Source organism: Gopherus evgoodei, chromosome 7 (assembly GCF_007399415.2).
Source record: "Gopherus evgoodei ecotype Sinaloan lineage chromosome 7, rGopEvg1_v1.p, whole genome shotgun sequence".
Lineage (NCBI taxonomy): Eukaryota > Metazoa > Chordata > Testudines > Testudinidae > Gopherus > Gopherus evgoodei.
This window is the reverse complement of record NC_044328.1, coordinates 11,058,259-11,077,263: the sequence shown is the minus strand read 5'-3', so window position 1 is coordinate 11,077,263 and position 19,005 is coordinate 11,058,259. Positions and strand designations below refer to the sequence as shown.

The 19,005-nt window shown below is 43.0% G+C and overlaps 1 protein-coding gene across 1 annotated transcript in view; it reads left to right on the top strand.

The window, feature by feature from the left end:
* LOC115654504 (guanylate cyclase 2G-like) overlaps positions 1–17,841 on the top strand; it is a 33,581-nt gene extending 15,740 nt beyond the window's left edge. The window contains exons 12-22 of the mRNA XM_030568860.1: positions 662–766; positions 1,820–1,888; positions 5,158–5,326; positions 7,790–7,945; positions 9,543–9,720; positions 10,871–11,011; positions 11,792–11,984; positions 12,358–12,532; positions 15,291–15,389; positions 16,346–16,437; positions 17,758–17,841. Coding sequence (XP_030424720.1) covers positions 662–766; positions 1,820–1,888; positions 5,158–5,326; positions 7,790–7,945; positions 9,543–9,720; positions 10,871–11,011; positions 11,792–11,984; positions 12,358–12,532; positions 15,291–15,389; positions 16,346–16,437; positions 17,758–17,841 — 1,461 coding nt within the window. The remainder of the gene's footprint in view (positions 1–661; positions 767–1,819; positions 1,889–5,157; positions 5,327–7,789; positions 7,946–9,542; positions 9,721–10,870; positions 11,012–11,791; positions 11,985–12,357; positions 12,533–15,290; positions 15,390–16,345; positions 16,438–17,757) is intronic.
* Positions 17,842–19,005: the final 1,164 nt, after the last annotated feature.

Below are 19,005 nucleotides of genomic sequence, written 5' to 3'. Positions count from 1 at the left end.
GTTGAGTGTTAATCTTACTCCTGAAGTAATCCTAATCATGGTTCACGGTTCTATTCAGCATGAGTAAGAGTGTCAGAATCTGGTCCCAAAGGACTAAATATTTATATTGTGAAGATAAACCAGAGAAATAACTGCCTTCTCCATCTTCAAAGTAGAAGCATTAAGAAGGGAGAGGAATTGTCCAGGGTGGTCCAGTGGGGTATTTTCAGGGGCTGTGAAGAAGATATGAAGCTGAAATAATGGGGATTGTCCTAATAGTGGTGATCTATCAGGCTAGAATGGACTCCTGGGAGCTGGAATAGACTCCTGGAAATGGTGGAAGCTCAAATACTTGAGTCATCTGAAGCAAGACTCGTCTCAGGAATAGAAAATATATTGTAGAGGCATTCCTGAACAAGCCAGCTTTGGACAAGATGAGCTAATGACCTTTTCATTTCTACTTTGTAGGATTCTTCTAGTAAACGATGACTAAGAAACAACTCAGGGGTGGTGCTGTAATGTAGACAAATGTCAGGTTTCAGAGTAGCAGCTGTGTTAGTCTGTATCCGCAAAAAGAACAGGAGTACTTGTGGCACCTTAAAGACTAACAAATTTATTTGAGCATAAGCTTTCGTGGGCTAAAACCAAACAAATGTGCTTAACAAGGCCTCTTTGCTTTCAGATGCGCGAGTTGAGGCATGAGAATCTGGTGGCCTTCTTTGGTATATGCACTGAAATTCCAAATATCTGTATTATTACAGAGTACTGCAAGAAAGGAAGCCTAAAGGTGAGAACACCAGCATCATTTACATCAATAGCCATAGGGTTGACTTGTAAGAGAGCTTGCAAAAGAGCTGTTCTGAGCTCTAGCCAGGTCAGCCAGGACTGATATTTCCCCCCCCTTTTTTTTTGTTAGCTGTTTTTGCTGCCTACTCTTGGCTCTGTTGATATCAGGTCTTTCCTGGCTTCTAATAGCTAGGACTTCTAGTGCACATGTCCCTTCCTACTCCTATGTGTCTTCATTGCTTTAGTGTTCAGTTCTCTCTGATGTGCAACCATTTTGTGAATACTATATATGAGAAGCGGAATAGCACCCTGAAGAACAATTAAAAAAATAGAGACATTACACCACAGAGGCAGTGAGTATTAAGACATCTTATTTACCAAGAAACATCTTATTTCCTCAGCTTATTACATAAAACATAAGAATGGCCCTATTGGGTCAGACCAAGGGTCCATCTAGCCCAGTATCTTGTCTTCCAACCAGGGCCGGCTCCAGGCACCAGCTTAGCAAGCAGGTGCTTGGGGCGGCTTCTCCGGAGAGGGGCAGCATGTCCAGCTATTTGGTGGCAATTCAGTGGAGGGTCTCTCACTCCTGATCGGAGCAAAGGACCTCCCGCTGAATTACCGCAGATCACAATCACGGCTTTTTCTTTTTTTTGGCTTCTTGGGGCGGCAAAGCCCCTGGAGCCTGCCCTGCTTCCAACGGTAGCCAGTGCCAGGTGCCCCAGAGAGAATGAACAGAACAGGTAATCATCAAGTGATCCATCCCCTGTCACTCCTTCCCAGCTTCTGTAATTTAGTGTGTAATAAAGCTCTACAGAATTTGTATGTAAATATTGCATCAAGTTTGTAATTGCCACTTGCCCAAAAGTGATACATGCAGACTATTCTCAGCAACTGCTGATTTGGAGACCCATACACATGTATTAGGAAATAACTTTTCCATTTCCAATAAACTTTCACAGAGCAAATAGGCTGAGTTCAGTTCCATGTGCCCACTGCATCTCAGTCTGATGAGATTCAGTCCAATGTCATTCTGAACGTTTTTGTTTTTCAGGACATTTTGAACTCTGATATTGAATTGGATTGGGTATTCAAACTCTCTCTCGCCTATGATATAGTCAATGTGAGTATGACATTGAATTGTTTTTTGATAGAAAACCTTATTTAAAAAGTTATGGAGACTAGAAACACTTATTGCTCTGGACTTTGAATATGTCAGAGACAAAAATGAGAATAACATACTATCCCATTGGAGCCAGATGGAAGTGTTGGGTTTACATTTGATAGGGGGTTGAGGAAGTTGTTATTGCAAATTATCCTTATTTTATTGCTTGTATTTATTTCATTAATTTGGGAGTTCTGTTGCAGTGACCTATGCTTACACCATTAAACAAACCCCAAATTAAACATTTGTTACACATAGGAAAAAAGGGGGGTGGACAGTTAAAAATAAAATGTAAAAAGTTCTAAAGTTTTGTGAAAATTGTTTGACATTGTAAGCTCTTCAGGACCGGACTGGCCATTCAAAAAAGAACTAGATACTTTCATGGAGGACAGGTTCATCAATGACTATTAGCTAGGATGGACAGGGATGGTGTCCCCAGCCTCTGTTTGCCAGAAGCTGGAATGGGCAACAGGGGATGGATCACTTGATGATTACCTGTTCTGTTCATTCCCTCTGGGGCACCTGGCATTAGGGTGACCAGATGGCCTGATATTTAACCCTTTGTCCCATATTCCAATCAATGTACAATTGGGATGCCATTTGTCCCAATATTCAAGTAAGGAGGCAAGCTGGGGGGGAGGCACTGACTCCATGGGTGCTCCAGGGTTGGAGTATGGCTGTTATTATGTATTTACTACATACAGCTTTGCTTGAAAATTTATAGATGCTACTAAATAGGGGGGAGGGAAGGAATTCAATGTTGAGTGGCAGCTCTTACCATTCCGATTTTGTTGTTAAAGTCCTATTCTGGTTTGTGTGTGTTATTAAGACACAAGATGGGAGTGAGGAGAAAGGGAGAAAGATTAGCAAATGATACAGCTTCCCTTTCTGATACTTGTCGGTCATTTACTTGAAGACCCGTAGTGCATGTCCCGTGACTCACGTAGCCACTTTTGTAACCTGGCTTTATTCGCCTGGACCTGGCAAATATTTCCTTACATGCCTTTGTCTGGTTTGTGGAAGTGAAGGGACTGTCCCCCTGTTGAGGTGCTCATGCTCCCAAGGCAGGCAGGAAGGAGTATGGCCACATCCAAAGGAACAGGCCACACCATTCTAATTCATTCCTCATTAATTTTCTTCTTCAGTAAGGAATGAATGAAAAATGCTAGTAAAATGATTTGTTTGTGTGACAGCAGTGTAAAAAGGCCTCTCTGAATTGGGGCTCCCTTGTGTTAGGTGCTGTACAAACACACAGTAGAAATAAGTGCCTGCCCTGAGGAGTTTGTAATCTAAAGTTTTGGTCCAATGATTAGGGCATAAGTCTAGGATGTAGGAGAGAGAGGTTCATTTCCGATCTCTGCTACAGACTCTCCAATATGATCTTGGGCAAGTCACCTAGGCTAGATTTTTAAAGGCATTGTGGTGCTCAGTGTCACAATATCTAACTGATTAGGAGTCTGTCTTGTTTTCAACAGTGATTTAGGCACTTAAGAGTCTTACAATGGTATTTAGGCTCTAAGCACCTAAATCCCTTTTGCAAACAAGACAGGCTCCTAAATCAGCTGGGCATTACAATGTTGAGTGCCACAATGCCTAAATACCTGTAAAATTTTGGGCCTAAGTCTCTGTTTCTCAGTGCTCCGTCCATATAGGGATAATAGTACTTCCTTACCTCACAAGGGTGTTGTCAGGATAAATACAATAAAGACTGTGAGGGGCTCACATACTATTGTGATGGAGAGTGTCACATTTCAGAGCAACCGCACCTGTATTTCTCTGCAGTGGTCCAGCAAGGGTACGCACTGTCAGGTTTCCAGCTCCCCTCTCCTTCACCTGTCACTCTCGGCTGACTGGGGTACTTCCAGGCTGCACAGTCCCATGACTATATTGTGTTATTCCCAGCAGAGACAAACGGCCCAAGCAGGCCTGCTTGCTTTGTCTTCAGAGACGGTTAGCAGTACGACTGCCTACAGTTATACGTTACTGCACAGCTCTTTCTAAGCAAGTCTGTTTGAGTCTCAAGGTAAAAGCATTACAGAGAAAACATATTAAAATCAATACAAGAACCTACACGCATGCCAACAAGCTTACCAGAGATCACCCCTACCCCAACATGGGCTCTGGTAGGAACAATCCTTCACTACTCTGTCCAAGCAGGGGGCTGGAACAATTTGTATAATGGGAGTGCTGAGAGCCATTGAACCAAACTGTAAACCCTGTATGTGTTGGAAACCACTTCAAGCTGGGGGGTGCGGCAGCACTCCTAGTTCCAGCATCTATGCGCCCAACGGGTTTCCTTGTGGTACCAAGTTCATCATAGCTTTAGCTCAGAACAAGCATGCAGTCTTTTGGGGCTGGGCCCTCAGCATGCCAAGTTTCTCCAAACCTTCCCTAAGAATTGGGGTCTTCTTAGAGCGGGGGTCCCGTCTGTTTGCTGGATCAGAAATAGTGCCCTGAGCCTATCTGAAAACAGGCTATTTTACCAAAAATCTTTTCTTTGCCTGATGGTCCCAGGAGGATCCAGTTTGAACTCATATATGTGGACCCCACCAGACGGTTTCAGTAACCAGAGGAAATATATTACCATCCCCGTATTCCAAGAAGAGTTATATACAATTCCACAATAACACAGTTGCATTTTTAATAAAACGGGCCCCCAAAATATCAAACCAAACTCCATAAGGTTTAACTTAATTCAGGAAAGTTTATCTTCATTCCATCCGGTTTGTCCAGGGTATTGCATGATATTGTCAGTCTGTCACAGGGACCATATTAAATACCCAAGACATCTAGGTAGAGAGGGCAGTGATTCCATGTGGGCAAAGGGATTTGTCCATATGGAAACAATGTCCAGGATCAGGGCCTAACATAAGGCCTGAGTGAGTGGAAGGAATGAAGACAACAGTAGCAGTGATAGAGAATGTGGCTATCCAGACAAAGTGTGGGCATGACTAGTAGGTTTCTCGAAGTCTTTGACCAAAGCAGACCTTTGCTACAAATAGCCTGGACAATGTCATGGAAAAAAAGACTAGCATAGATACAATGAGTTTTAGGGACAAATGCCCTGGCGTTTCTGACCAGAACCAACTGAGCCAAGAGCTGGTTACACTTGCTGTTTCTTGCACTGACAGCCAAAATTTGATCCCGTCATTCCGTTGGGGGTATTTTACTCTACTTGGTGCTTCTATAGCCACCACTCTATAGTCACACTGTCCCTGTTTTTGTAGGGGATGTTGTTTCTTCACAGAAGCTCATTGAACTCCCATGGAAATCTGAAACCTACTAACTGTTTGGTGGATAGTCGCATGCAAGTGAAACTGTGTGGATTTGGGCTATGGGAGTTTAAGTACGGAAAGAAATACCGAGTAATTACTGAGAAAAATACCAGCTATGCAGGTAAGAGGGTTATACAAGAATTACAAGCACAAGGGATGCACCAAAACAATGATTGATGGATTCCTCGAGCGGATGCTTTCCTTCATACTGGTCTTCACACACATTTTATCTACAACACCTCTTTGAATATTGATGATTGGAACACAGCTTTTGGAAATTACAGAGGGTTGATTTTTTTTTTATTCCAGTAACGCTGCATATAGATGAGCAAATAGCAGCAAATAATGCATATGATCAGTTTTGGTCTCTATTTTGCTCAATAATTGTCTTTGAGCAACTTATGATTTTCTACAATTTATTTGTTGTTTGAAAATGTTTGTTGAATAATTTTGTTGAATAGTTTTTGGTCAGTAGCGGTGGATGAAATAAGACATAAATGCTGTAGACATTTATCAATGTTGGTAAATGCCAAGTAATACACATTGGAAACCATAATCCCAACTATACATATAAAATTATGGGGTCTAAATTAGCTGTTACCGTTCAAGAAAGAGATCTTGGAGTCATTGTGGATTGTTCTCTGAAAACATCCACTCAGTGTGCAATGGCAGTCAAAAAAGCAAACAGAATGTTGGGAATCATTAAGAAAGGGATAGATAATAAGACAGAAAATATCATATGGCCTCTATATAAATTCATGGCACGCTCACATCTTGAATACTGTGTGCAGGTGTAGTCACCTCATCTCAAAAAAAGATATATTGGAATTGGAAAACGTTCCAAAAAGGGCAACAAAAATTATTAGGGGTATGGAACGGCTTCCGTATGAGGAGAGATTAATAAAACAGGGACTTCTAAGCTTGGGAGGAAAAAGATGACTATGGTGGGATATGATTGAGGTCGACATAGTCATGACTGGTGTGGAGAAAGTAGATAAGGAAGTGTTATTTACTCTTTCTCATAACACAAGAACTAGGGGTCACCAAATGAAATTAATAGGCAGCAGGTTTAAAACAAACAAAAGGAAGTATTTCTTCACACAATGCACAGCCAACCTGTGGAACTATTTGCCCGAGGAAGTTGTGAAGGCCAAGACTATAATAGGGTTCACAAAAGAACTAGATAAATTCATGGAGGATAGGTCCATCAATGGCTATTAGCCAGGATGGGCAGGAATGGTGTCCTTAGCCTCTGTTTGCCAGAAGCTGGTAATGGGCACCAGGGGCTGGATCACTTGATGATTACCTGTTCTGTTCATTTCCTCTGGGGCACCTGGCACTGGCCACTGACAAACGACAGGATACTGGGATAGATAGATCTTTGGTCTGACCCACTATGGCCATTCTTATGTTCTTATAGACCTGTGCCTAGAGCCCCAGGTTCTGGAATCATTTCATTACAGGAGAATTGCTGCCTTTATTCTTTAAAAAAAAAGAAAAGAAAAGAAAGAGAACCCCCCCTCCATTCTAGCCTTTATAGTTGCAAAGAAAAGCTTGAAAATGTGACTCATGTGCAACTGATGTAGTGAAGTCTGCCTGAGTCTGCAGGTGGCTGAAACAATAGCTCTGAGATGTGTTAACCACCTCATGCATCTGAACAGGGTGCTTACTCCAAAGGCCACAGCTTTGAGGAGTCATGCTGTGAAATTCTCCATCCCAGGCTACAGAATGATTGTGGAACCCTGAGGCTTCAGTAGATTCCATGATTCGTCTGCCTGCATTCTCTGAGATACAATGTGTTGGCTTCTTCCCAACCCACAAAGGCCTTGCTACCACACTCAGAGTATCTTTCCAGGCACAGTTTTATTTCTCAAATGTAGGCAAACAAATCCCACAACAGTTCCTCAGTCCATTCTGGGCTACAGCTGCCAGGGGATTTCCACCTTTGCCTTACTCAGACCCCCCACCCCCTTTTAACAGAGCACCACCTCCCAGCGCTTTCTCCCTGGAGGCCCTACCTCCCTTCCCCCACCCCCCTGTGGGTTCCCACTGCCCTGCCTCCTGGGGGGCTCTGGCAGCCTTTCACAGGGAACTGCCTGCTGCTCCTGACACCCGCTTCCAGACAGCCTGGCTCTTTATGGCTGCAGGTGCTGCTCTCCCCTCCTAGTTGGTTGAACTGGGAGATCCTGTTCTAGCACAGGGGAGCTGGGTATGCTTCATTTATGCCACTCTGTGACCCTGACAGAGGACTCCACATGTGGGCCTTCCCCTCCCAGCTGCTGGGAGCTCATTCTCTGCTTTTACCCCTATTCTCCCAAAGGGGGTCTTGCTGCCACTGGGGAGGAAGGAGTGCCCTTGCTTCTGCCTGCATCTCTCTAGCTAGCTACCAGGCCGTGGTGTTGTGTGGATGAATGAGTGCCTGCAAATGGCAGAGAAATCCTCAGTTGGACGATGCTATAAAAGCACAAACCATTTCATATTGTGTTCAGAATTTTAAAAGGCTGTCTAGCCTGTTCTTTGCCGATGATGAGTTTATCCCAGCTGGAGCACAGGTTTCCTTGCTGTTTCCTATTTTGCCTTGTAGATCTCTATTGGACAGCCCCAGAACTGCTCAGGATGGGGGAATTTCCATTCCATGGGACCCAAAAGGGGGATGTCTACAGCTTTGCTATAATTATGAGGGAGCTGATTTATAACAATGAGGATGGGCCGTTCCAAGACCTGAACAAGGAAGCAGAAGGTAGAACTTTGTTCTTCTCTTTGTACTACATTTCCAGACGGTTTGTGAAGCACATTTTTGTATCCTAGAGTTACCCTAAATGTAGTAGGTCTTCACTGCAAATAAAATGTGTTTTAAAATTCAGATTAGCTGTGACCCAGGTTAGGTAACTGTAGTTTAAATAGCAGTGAAGATTCCGTTAATTCAGGTTAATAGGTTGTGTTCAACCCCAGATTCCCGTAGAAGCTTTAACCTCTGCTGCCATCTCTTTAATGTTATTTTAACCCAGATTAGCCAGAGCCAGTTAGCTACTCCGAGTTAGGAACACACCTTTAATTTGCAGACTAGATGCACCCTTGAGATGCAAGAGAATTTTTGTACTCTGAACATTATGAACGAGTATAGGCAGATCATTGTATCGCTTAACTATCTGCCTGATAAGTCTTTGGAACGTCACGCAAGCTTAACTGTATATATGTTTTAAGTGATTTGGCAATTTTGCCTAATAAATCATAAGAATTTAGAACTTAATCTGAGCAAGTGTTCCAAACTGGTTGCCTAACCCTGTCTTGATTTCCTGTCACTAATTCTCTTTGCTTCCTGCTTTATAAGAAAAAACAAACAGTTGCTTTATGTTTAGCTTTGTTTCAAATACAGCAGCAGCTGTCATCTCCCACAAACTCCTATAGCCCACATATAGTATCTCCTTGAAGTGCATTACTCACAGGAAAACTTCTCTTGTTTGACCTTCTATTATAAATTCCATGTTGTCTATTCTGTTCAGATAATAGGGCTCTAGGCACCTTTTAATCTGACTTTATGTGCAAATTAAATTAATCACAGCGAACTGAAGTGTAGTAATTGTTCAGCTGAACATAGTACCAATGAAAACACCACACCAGTCGCATGTTGGAGCTACTCAGCAGCCTGCAGTATTATGGCATGTGCCAAGTTACTACAACTACACCCTGAAATCCCTGTATCTGAGGCCTCCTCTACACTTGGTGGGGGGGATCGATCTAAGTTACACAACTTCAGCTACGTGAATAATGTAGCTGAAGTTGATGTACTTAGACCTACTCACCATCGGCCCCCCACCCTGTCGACTCCACCTGTGCCTCTTGCGGTGGTGGAGTACTGGAGTCAATGGGAGAGAGCTCAGGGGTCAATATATCATGTCTAGACTAGACGTGATAAATCGACCTCCGCTGGATTGATTGCTGCCCGCCGATCTGGTGGGTAGTGTAGACGTACCCTAAGAGGAGAAAGCATTCATCTATAGAGACAGATTTAGCCTGTAGCTTTGGAGGCACAATTTCCCCAGCGCTCCAGGACGTGTGAACACTGTACCTGTAGGATGGTCCGAATGGCTTCCTCCTTTGAAACTGGCCAGCTGCATGGATTGCATAGAAGAAGCAGACCCTAAGGTCATCCAGGTGAAAGACTGATTTGCTCTGACCCTTATGTGAGGTGCATAAGAGAAAAGGAAGCTCCATGCACTCTGTTTTTCCTCCTCTCAGACTCCCGCATTAAGGACCAGGACAATTTGCTCCAAAGTTAGGGACACTAAAATAATTAATAGACTCAAATCCTGATTGATCACATTTGCTAAATACAGAGATAATAAACCGACTCATGGACCCAACTGGGCTCGTCCCACTGCGGCCATCCCTGTCAACAGAGAAATGCAGTGAAAGGATCATTTCAATGCTTAGAACTTGCTGGGATGAAGATCCAGCGAGAAGGCCAACATTCTCCTCTGTGAAGAGAGGGTTAAGAGATGCAAGCCCCGAAGGGTGAGTTTCTCTTACCTGTCTGAGAATGATACCAGATATACATTGTGCTTTTCATCCAGGAGGCTCCCAAAGTGTTTTATAGGTAGCATCCATTACATAGGGATTACTCATACATGGCTGAAATGCAGCTGCATCAGAGATGGAGTTTAACAGCCCACAGCACCACTGCAGTTTAGAACAGGAAGATAAAGACTTAGATTTTCCCAATATCTCACCTTTCAGACTATAAGGATAGTAAAATTCTGGACTAGACTTCCAAGAGAAATTGTGGAATCCCATCACTGGAGGTTGGACAAACACCTGTCAGGGATGGTCTAGATTACTTTGTCATGGTTCATCACAAAGGGATGGACTAGATGACTTCCATTTCCAGCCCTTCATTTCTGTGATTGTATGAATAATGTCCAGCTGAAACCACAGCTGAGGGATGGGATGGGAGGTTAAATAGATGTAGTTAACTTGAAATCTAGTCAGTTTTTAGAAAAGAGTTTAAAGTTGTTTCCAAGTACTGTAGCTCCTCCTTGTCAACATTTGCATTTTTGCAATCACGTATTTCCTAGTGGTGAAATGTTTTTCTTTCCTCTCTTGAGTGAAAGACCCACATGGGGGAAACTGTGGGCTATACAAAATAGACTGAACAAAACGGGCAGTTTATGCTCTAATCTTTTCCACTTACAGTATCTTAAGTGTTACCAGTAATAAGTATGTAAAAAAAATCAGATAAAAATATATTTAAGTTGATGATATCTTTAAGTAGTTAGCATATAATTATCCACAGCGGAATTTGGCTGGGATGCCAGGATAGCACTTTGAGTCTTGTAAGAGACTTTGATTTGATGTTTCATCTGAAAATTGTTCCTTCTGGTGGCACAATGCTCCCAAAGACTATGTGGGGGCCTTGGGTCAGTACTAACACTATGTGCAGCATGTATAGTCTCCATGGATATTTCTTATCCAAGTTAAATTATGAGATCTGATGAAAGGCCCATAATGGGGAGTAGCCAAGTATCAGAAGTCATTTCTCCCCCATGAACTCTAGATGCTAGAGGGGATCTTTGATGGAAGTGGAATACAATTCCCATCAATATTTTGTATTACTTCGTGCTATTATGTAAATTAAAAACAATATTTGTTTGAACAATTCCATTAGCCACATCAGCATCTTGGATAACATGGTAAACAAACTGGAAAAGTATGCCAATCACTTGGAGGATGTGGTGGAAGAAAGGACAGCCCAGTTGGTGGCAGAGAAGAAAAAGACAGATAAACTTTTGTCAGCAATGTTGCCCAGGTAATCAAACAACTTTGATTTGTCGACAATAGAATTTGGTGCAAGACATGCAGAGTATGAAAGGCTCTATCTCAGAATGCGTTGCAAAGTACTATAGTCCCTTAAACATTGGTAGTACAGCCTCAAGCTCTAACTAATGAATGGTAATTAAGCAATGAATTATTATTCGTTATATTGTGATAGTGCCTAGAAGCTCCAGTCAGGGACCAGGGGCCCATTGTTCTAGATGTTGTAGAAACCTAGAACAAAAAGACTGTTCCCCGAATTGCTGACAGTCTAAGACAAAGGACTATAGCCGGGTACACCAGACACGAGAAGCAGTAGGAAACAATCAGACTGAACTGTTCAACATATGCTGTGGTCTTAGCGTGCCAGCTCCCTTACTCCTTGTCAAATATTTTGTAGGTCTAGGCTGAATCCAGGCCAACCAGCATTATTTTAAAATGCATTTCATGCCATCAACTTCTTGTGCTCCACTGACCTTCACCCTCACACACCTCTCTGGCAAGTGGCCACTTTTCTCTGTTGCACCCTCTTTCCCTCCAGTAGATGCTTTAATCTGGGGACCTTTTGCCAAAGTGGATGCTGGTGTAAATCCACATTGAATCTGGCTTGGGGATTTTTAAGGCAGGCTTAAAAGTACTTTAAACAGGTACTTCCCTGGTGTGTTTCCCAAACATGCAGGACGTTAAGGCCAAATGGATCTATTCTGAGGGGGAGGGAGAGAGAGAGCAAGTAAACAAACATAAAGGAAATAATCACTTTCTCCTCTTGTCTCAGCTTTATCAGAGAGCAGCTTATTGCTGGGAAATCTGTGGAGCCTGAGAGTTTTGATTCCGTGACCGTCTTCTTCTCAGATATTGTTGGATTCACCAATTTGTGTTCTCTCAGCAACCCCCTGCAAGTGGTTAATCTCCTGAATGACCTGTATAGCCTGTTCGATAACATCATTAAAACGTATGATGTATACAAGGTGAGACACGCTGCTCCCCTGGTTCTCAGGCAGCACAGTTGCTGGGCCCATTCCTGCAAGCAGTGTGTTTGCAGAACTTCTATCAAAGTCAAGGGAAGTTTCCTGGAGAGAGAGAGTGAGTACTCACACAGTCAGACTCCCCTCTCTGTCGTCACTTGCATCCAAAGCCCAGTAATATCACTGACTTGATACTGTTCCAATTGCTGATGGTTGAGTACAATCAGTGGCAGAACCATGACTAGAATGTAGAAGATCTTAACTGCCGGTTTAAGCTTAGTCCGCTAGTTTGCACTGTCTCTAATATTGGCTATTATTTGCCCTGTGCCCCAGACACGTAATGTGCTGCCTAAGTGCTTTGTTTTCCATGCTACAGGTTGAAACAATTGGAGATGCCTACATGGTTGCCAGTGGCCTTCCCATCCGCAATGGAATGAAGCATGTTGAGGAAATTGCTACAATGTCTTTGCACTTCCTCAGTGCAATGATCCCTTTCAAGATAGGGCACATGCCCGAAGAGAAGCTGAAGCTGCGGATTGGCATTAACACAGGTAAGTAGCGTGAGTCTCACCTGCTTCCGATACTGAGATTTGTTCTCGGTCCATATAAATTGAGCCACAAATACATAATTCACGTTTGCCTCAATTCGTAATTCACCTCAGGATGAGTCAAGCACCAGGTTAAGATGACCCAGGAGAATGTTTTTTAAGGGGGCTTATCTTTCAGTCCTAATTCAGCCAAAATTCCCCTCAACCTTAATTTGGATTTTTGCCTGAGTAAAGAACGGGTGGCCAAATGTTTGTTTTAACCTCGGGTATGGGGTTCATCCTTAATTCACTGTAGCACGTATTGAGCAGTTACAGCATGAGACAGGGAGTTAGGAATTTCGGATTCTCTTCATACCTCAGCTGTGACTTGCTGTCTGACGCTGGCTACTTACATAACAGCTCTGTATCTCAGTTTTCCCATCAGCAAGCTGGCAATATTAACATGCAGTATCCTCACGGATTGCTGGAGAGATTTATTAGTTTCTATTTTTAAACTCTGAGATCCGTAGTTGAAAGGTTCTATCAAGATGTAGAACATTAATATAAGACATTCAGAAGCTCTAACAATGCTTTTTCCTGTCTTTGTAAATCACTGTGTAAATAAATGTACAATGCTATGCAAACATTTTACAATGATTATAGTAATGTTGGGCTTCTGCTTTAGTTCTCATCTAAAGTATGACATCTCCATTCTTAATTGGTGCTTTTCATTTCCTATCCAAGCAATACTGGCACAGCTTGGAGTCTATGCTGACAGAAGAGTTTGTGGGGAAGCTCAATGCAGCATATACCAGCAAGATGATTTAGAAGTACATTTCAGTGGTGGGACTCTTCCTGAAAAGATAATGCATGTATTCCAGGTCATCTCACAAATACTGGCCTAGATTTGTAACATTACCTACCATTGGAGCTGTAATTTCTACAGCTGGGCAAAATTTTTCAGATGAATAGTTTATTTGTTAAAACATGCAGTTTCAGACAACATGAAACTTATTAAAAAATTTGACAAAAATTTGCAAAATAGTTTCATCTGCAAAAATGGAAGAGAAGGCCATGTGCCCTATAACTTTTTGGCCCAGTGTATGTAGGGCAGTCACCTGGGATATGGGAGGCCTAGGTTCTCAAATTGACAGAGATCAGGAAGAAATCTCCCTTATGAGCAGGTTATTACACAACTGCCTGCTGCTATAGAACATTTTGAAGCTTACTCTGAAGCATCTGATACTGTTGGAGTCAGGATGTTGTTGTAAATGGACCACTTGTCTCCTTTAGCATGACAGGAAAGCATAATCCCAATTATACTTATAAAATGATGGGGTCTAAATTAGCTGTTAACACTCAAGAAAGAGAACTTGAAGTCATTGTGGATAGTTCTCTGAAAACATCCACTCAATGTGCAGCAGCAGTCAAAAAAGCGAACAGAATGCTGGGAATAATTAAGAAAGGGATAGATAATAGGACAGAAAATATCATGTTGCCTCTATATAAATCCATGGTGTGCCCACATCTTGAATACTGCATGCAGATGTGGTTGCCCCATCTCGAAAAAGACATATTGGAATTAGAAAAGGTTCAGAAAAGGGCAACAAAAATGATTAGGGATATGGAACGGCTTCTGTATGAGGAGATATTTATAAAACTGGGACTTTTCATCTTGGAAAAGAGATAGGTAAGGGGAGATATGATAGAGGTCTATAAAATCATGACTGGTGTAGATTTTATACATTTGTACAATGTACTTCTAAATGATCTTGCTGGTATATGCTGCATTGAGCTTCCCCAGTAGAAAAGGAAGTGTCATTTACTCCTTCTCATAACACAAGAACTAGGGGTCACCAAATGAAATTAATAGGCAGCAGGTTTAAAACAAACAAAAGGAAGTATTTCAACCTGTGGAACTCCTTGCTAGAGGATGTTATGAAGGCCAAGACCATAACAGGGTTCACAGAAGAACTAGATAAATTCATGCATGATAGATCCATCAATGGCTATTAGCCAGGATGGGCTGGAATGGTGTCCCTAGCCTCTGTTTGCCAGAAGCTGGGAATGAGCAACGGAGGATGGATCACTTGATGATGACCTGTTCTGTTCATTTCCTCTGGGGCACCTGGCACTGGCCACTGACAGAAGGCAGGATACTGGGCTAAATGGACCTTTGGTCTTACCCAGTAGGGCCATTCTTATGACAATTTCAGTGTTCCTTTCTCAGGGTGTTTCAGTGACAACTGCAAAGGTTGGGGAAATAATTGTCTAAATATTTTGATCTTCATACATGTCTCAGTTCTAATAACACAACTAAGCATTTCTATGCTGTTTTAATAATCCCTAGCTCTTTTTCCTCCATTGATCATAAAGAGCCTTACAAAAGAGGTCAGTATTATTATGCCCATTATAGATGAGTAATGAGACTAAGTGATTTGTCCAAGGTTACCCAGCAGGCCCCTGGCAGAGCTAGAAATTGTATGCATGTTAGTTTTTATAGCAACAGTCAGATTAGCTAGGGATTGTTGCCATGTTCGCAGTTGCGGGAACTGAGACAATAAGCCATCAGTTGAGCAAGTCAAAAATGGAAGTTGGCATCAAAGCTGGGATTAGAATTTAGGAGTTGCACATACCTATACTTGGGCTCCAGATAGGAGACTATGACACTCTTTCATTTAAAGTGCTTCTCCAGTGCCTAATCAGGAGTCCCAGTGCGGGGCAGAATTGCTTTGCATAACACTTTCTGTCTTGATAACTTGTGCTTTGTTTTGTACTTTAGGACCTGTTGTTGCAGGAGTGGTGGGAATCACAATGCCACGGTACTGCCTGTTTGGAGACACTGTTAATACAGCATCAAGGATGGAAAGTACCAGTTTGCGTAGGTACCATTTACGATGGGTTTGCAATCATCCTTCATGGAATTGTTTTTAACCACAAATAGAGGCAGTGTTACACTTAACCCATTGTTAATTGACATTTTTTGTGTCAAACCTTTGCTATACAATGCTCTGATAACCCAGTTTGATGAACCCTGAGGGTGTCTTACATCTGAGATCATTGTTGTCAGATAACAACCACCAGTTCTTATATGGTGCTTTTCATCAGCAGATCTCAGAGCGCTTTACAAAGGAGGTCAGGATCATTATCCTTATTTTACTGTGGGGGGAAGTGAGAGTTGGAGAGGTGAAGTGACTTGCCCAAGCTCACCCAACTGGCCTGTGCCAGAGCCAGGAATAGAACCCAGGTGTCCTGAGTCCCAGTTCATTGCTCTGTCCACTGCTATCCACAGTGACAGTGTTTCATGTTTCACAACCAGCTGGGATGTTCAACCTTTGAAGAATTTAAAATGAACATGGTGTTTTGTGGGTTTGTAACTGCCCTCAGACACACATGACTGTGCATCATAGACCCCTATACTGCTACATGGAGAGGTCTTTGCTTGCTCATTTCTTTCCCGCTGATGCCATGAAGCTCTGAATGACCATACTGTGCAGTGTAGTGACAACTGCGAGGACCTAGATAGCCATGGATGTTACAATACCCAAAATGAAAAGAGAAAGTTTGAGGTTTATATAATAAACACTGTGCTTTTGCCCAGGAGACCATTTCTATCAAGTGACTTCATTTTAAATGGAGTCAGACTAAAGCCTAAATCTTAATTACAAACCCTTCTGAACAGGAGGAAAGATTCAGGCCAAAAATGAAACACAGCCTTTAGGAAGCTAAACGTTAGGTTCTAAAGAGATTGAGCCTGCCTCTTTAACTAGTTTATACTCTCCAGCCAGCCAGTCATATACATTTATAAAATAAGTAAATAGATTTATTTTGCTGTAGCTCTTCGAATCCACGTCTCCACAACTACGGCTAATGCCTTGCAATCCATCGGCGGGTATGACTTGCAAGAAAGAGGGACCATAACAGTAAAGGTATGAACATTGAGAGTGCAGAATGGGAGCCTATCATGCCAAATAGGTAGATCTATTGTATTAGACAGCATATGAAGGAATTTTCAAGGTCGTACAATGTATGCAGAACATATGCTTTCCTGGATATGAACTGATGTTAATGCATCAGTGTAAAAACAAAACAACAAACATGTGGAGGTGTTCAGTACTATGGTGTGACTTAAATCAGACACCGCCATTGTTTTGTATAGGATACCCATCTGCCTAATATAGGACAGTGCTTAGCAAACTAGAATTAAGCATTCCAGAAAAACAGGACTCGATGTGAATTCTTTGTGCTTTCACAGCCCTTTCCATGTCTCACATCCTTGGATCCTGTGTATGGTTTCTACCTTGTCATGCTCTATGTTGATATTACTGTTCTTTATTGCTTATGTTGCTGGAGTGCCTTGAGGCCCCAGTAAGGGACCGTGGCCTCATCATGCTAGCCACTGTACCAAGGTATAACCAAGAGATGCTTCCGGCTCCAAAGACCTTACAGTTAGAGCTTGTCAGAAGTTTTCCAATGGAACAGTTTCATTGGAAAATACCCATTTCTCAAATCTGAAATGTTTGACAAAAATGGTTTGAGTTCCAGGGTTCGTGGCTGGGGCCAGGGACCCTGGGCTTCCAAGTGGGCAACTCTCGGACCCAGGTAGTCAGGGAGAATGGAAGCCCTGGCGTCTCCTGCCCCAAAGCAGTTCCTGTGGTGGGCTTGCCTGGGAGCTACAGAACCTGGGAGTCCAGGCAGCTACTGACTGAAATCAACATTCATGTCAATTTCACAAGCACAGTAGGAATTTCAGTAAGTAGCAGCCATGGTTTCAGGCAGGGCTGGTCTTAGAGGTGGGAGGTCAGGATGTCTGCCCTGAGCACTGACACTGAGGGGCACCGGATCATTGCACTTGGAGGTGCCAAATCCGTGGAGGCAGGGAGGGAATTGGTTTGATTTTTGTTTTGGTCTTTTGGTGTTTTTTTTATTGCATCTTTTGAGTATGGGGGACACTGAAAATGTTTTCTGTCCTGGGTGACAGAATGCCTAGGGGTGGCCATGGTTCAAGGGAGCCTATTTCATTTTGAAAACGCCACATGTGGAGATCGCCAAAACAATTTTTTCCCCAAGATTTCCAGTTTGGGGGAACCTTTGAAAAATTTGGAACAAAATCAAATTCTGAAATACCAAATTATTCCACAATCCAGACATTCCTAGTTTGGGCCAACTCTACTTACAGTCAATGTGAATTCACCCACCCTGCCCAGATTTCTTTGTACAACTCTACCGTCACTTCTTTCTGTTGTCAGGGAAAGGGAGAACAAAGAACATTTTGGTTAAAAGGAAAAGCTGACCTTCACTTGGCTCTCCCAGAGTTCAATGACGAATTGTGAGGCTGTTTGAAGGAAATGTTGCAGGTAAGATAGTGATAAGGTTTTCGTAGGGAAGGGTGTTAAATCCATATGCTGATAATGCAGATATACAGTTCAAGGACTGGAGAAGTGAGCTAATGTGGGTCGATTCAGGGCCGGCACAACCCATTAGTTGACCTAGGCAGTCGTGTAGGGCACTAACATTTGGGGGATGGTGACCTCAACAGCCGGATCTTCGGCTGCCCCAGTTGTGGGTGGTATTTTGGGGGTGGGACCTTCCGCTGCCTCTGTTGGGGGTGACATTTCAGGGGCGGGACCTTCCGCCACCTCTGTCGGGGTTGGACCTTCCGCTGCCTAGAGCGCAAAAAAAACTGGCAGCGCTCCTGGGTCTATTGAAACTACTAGGCGTGGCATTGCCTCTTAGTAGCTATGTTTGTGCTGCAGCTGGGAGCACGCCTCCCAGTCCAGGTAGACAGGCATGCACTAGTTCTGTTTGAGCTAGCAAGCTAAGAATACCAGCACATCACGGGCTAGACACCAGAGTACAAGCCCACCTGACCCCCTCGGTCCCTACTCGCGTGGCTAGCCCGTGCTCTCGTGTCCACACGTGATAGTTTTAGCATGCTACCTAGAGCAAAGCAAGTGTTTGTCTGTCTGCTTGTGCTGGGAGACATGCAGTGTAGACTTATCCTTATAGAAATATAGGAGATTATGGAGTCATTAACTTGACTCCTTGGGTAGTTTATACCAGTGTTGCTCCATTGACTGCAGTGGAATTACGCTGTTCAGGATCTGACCCTAATGTGTGCTATCCAAATATTCTAGTTCCAGCACGACAGTCTGAGTTCAACAGAGGCACAGCGGTGTAATGGCATCATGGTTCATGAGGACTGTGAATAACAGTTCCTGGGCTCTGAGCTGGGATTATCACTTACAATAACATTTTCAAGCCACACTGTTTTTTGGTTGTTCAGTCTGAAAACAGCAGGTTATTCCTTGCCCATTAACTCCTAGACTCACTTGAAACTCAATCCAGCTGGCATAGAAGAGTAACCAAGTGTTTAGTGTGTGTTACGCACCCCACCACCACGTGGCCAATCTGCACAGCATCTGGGTCTCTTAAAGCTCCCAGTTATAAGCCAGTACTTAAACTCAAATTGTAAAAGTTTTGGTGCTCTCTGGCGC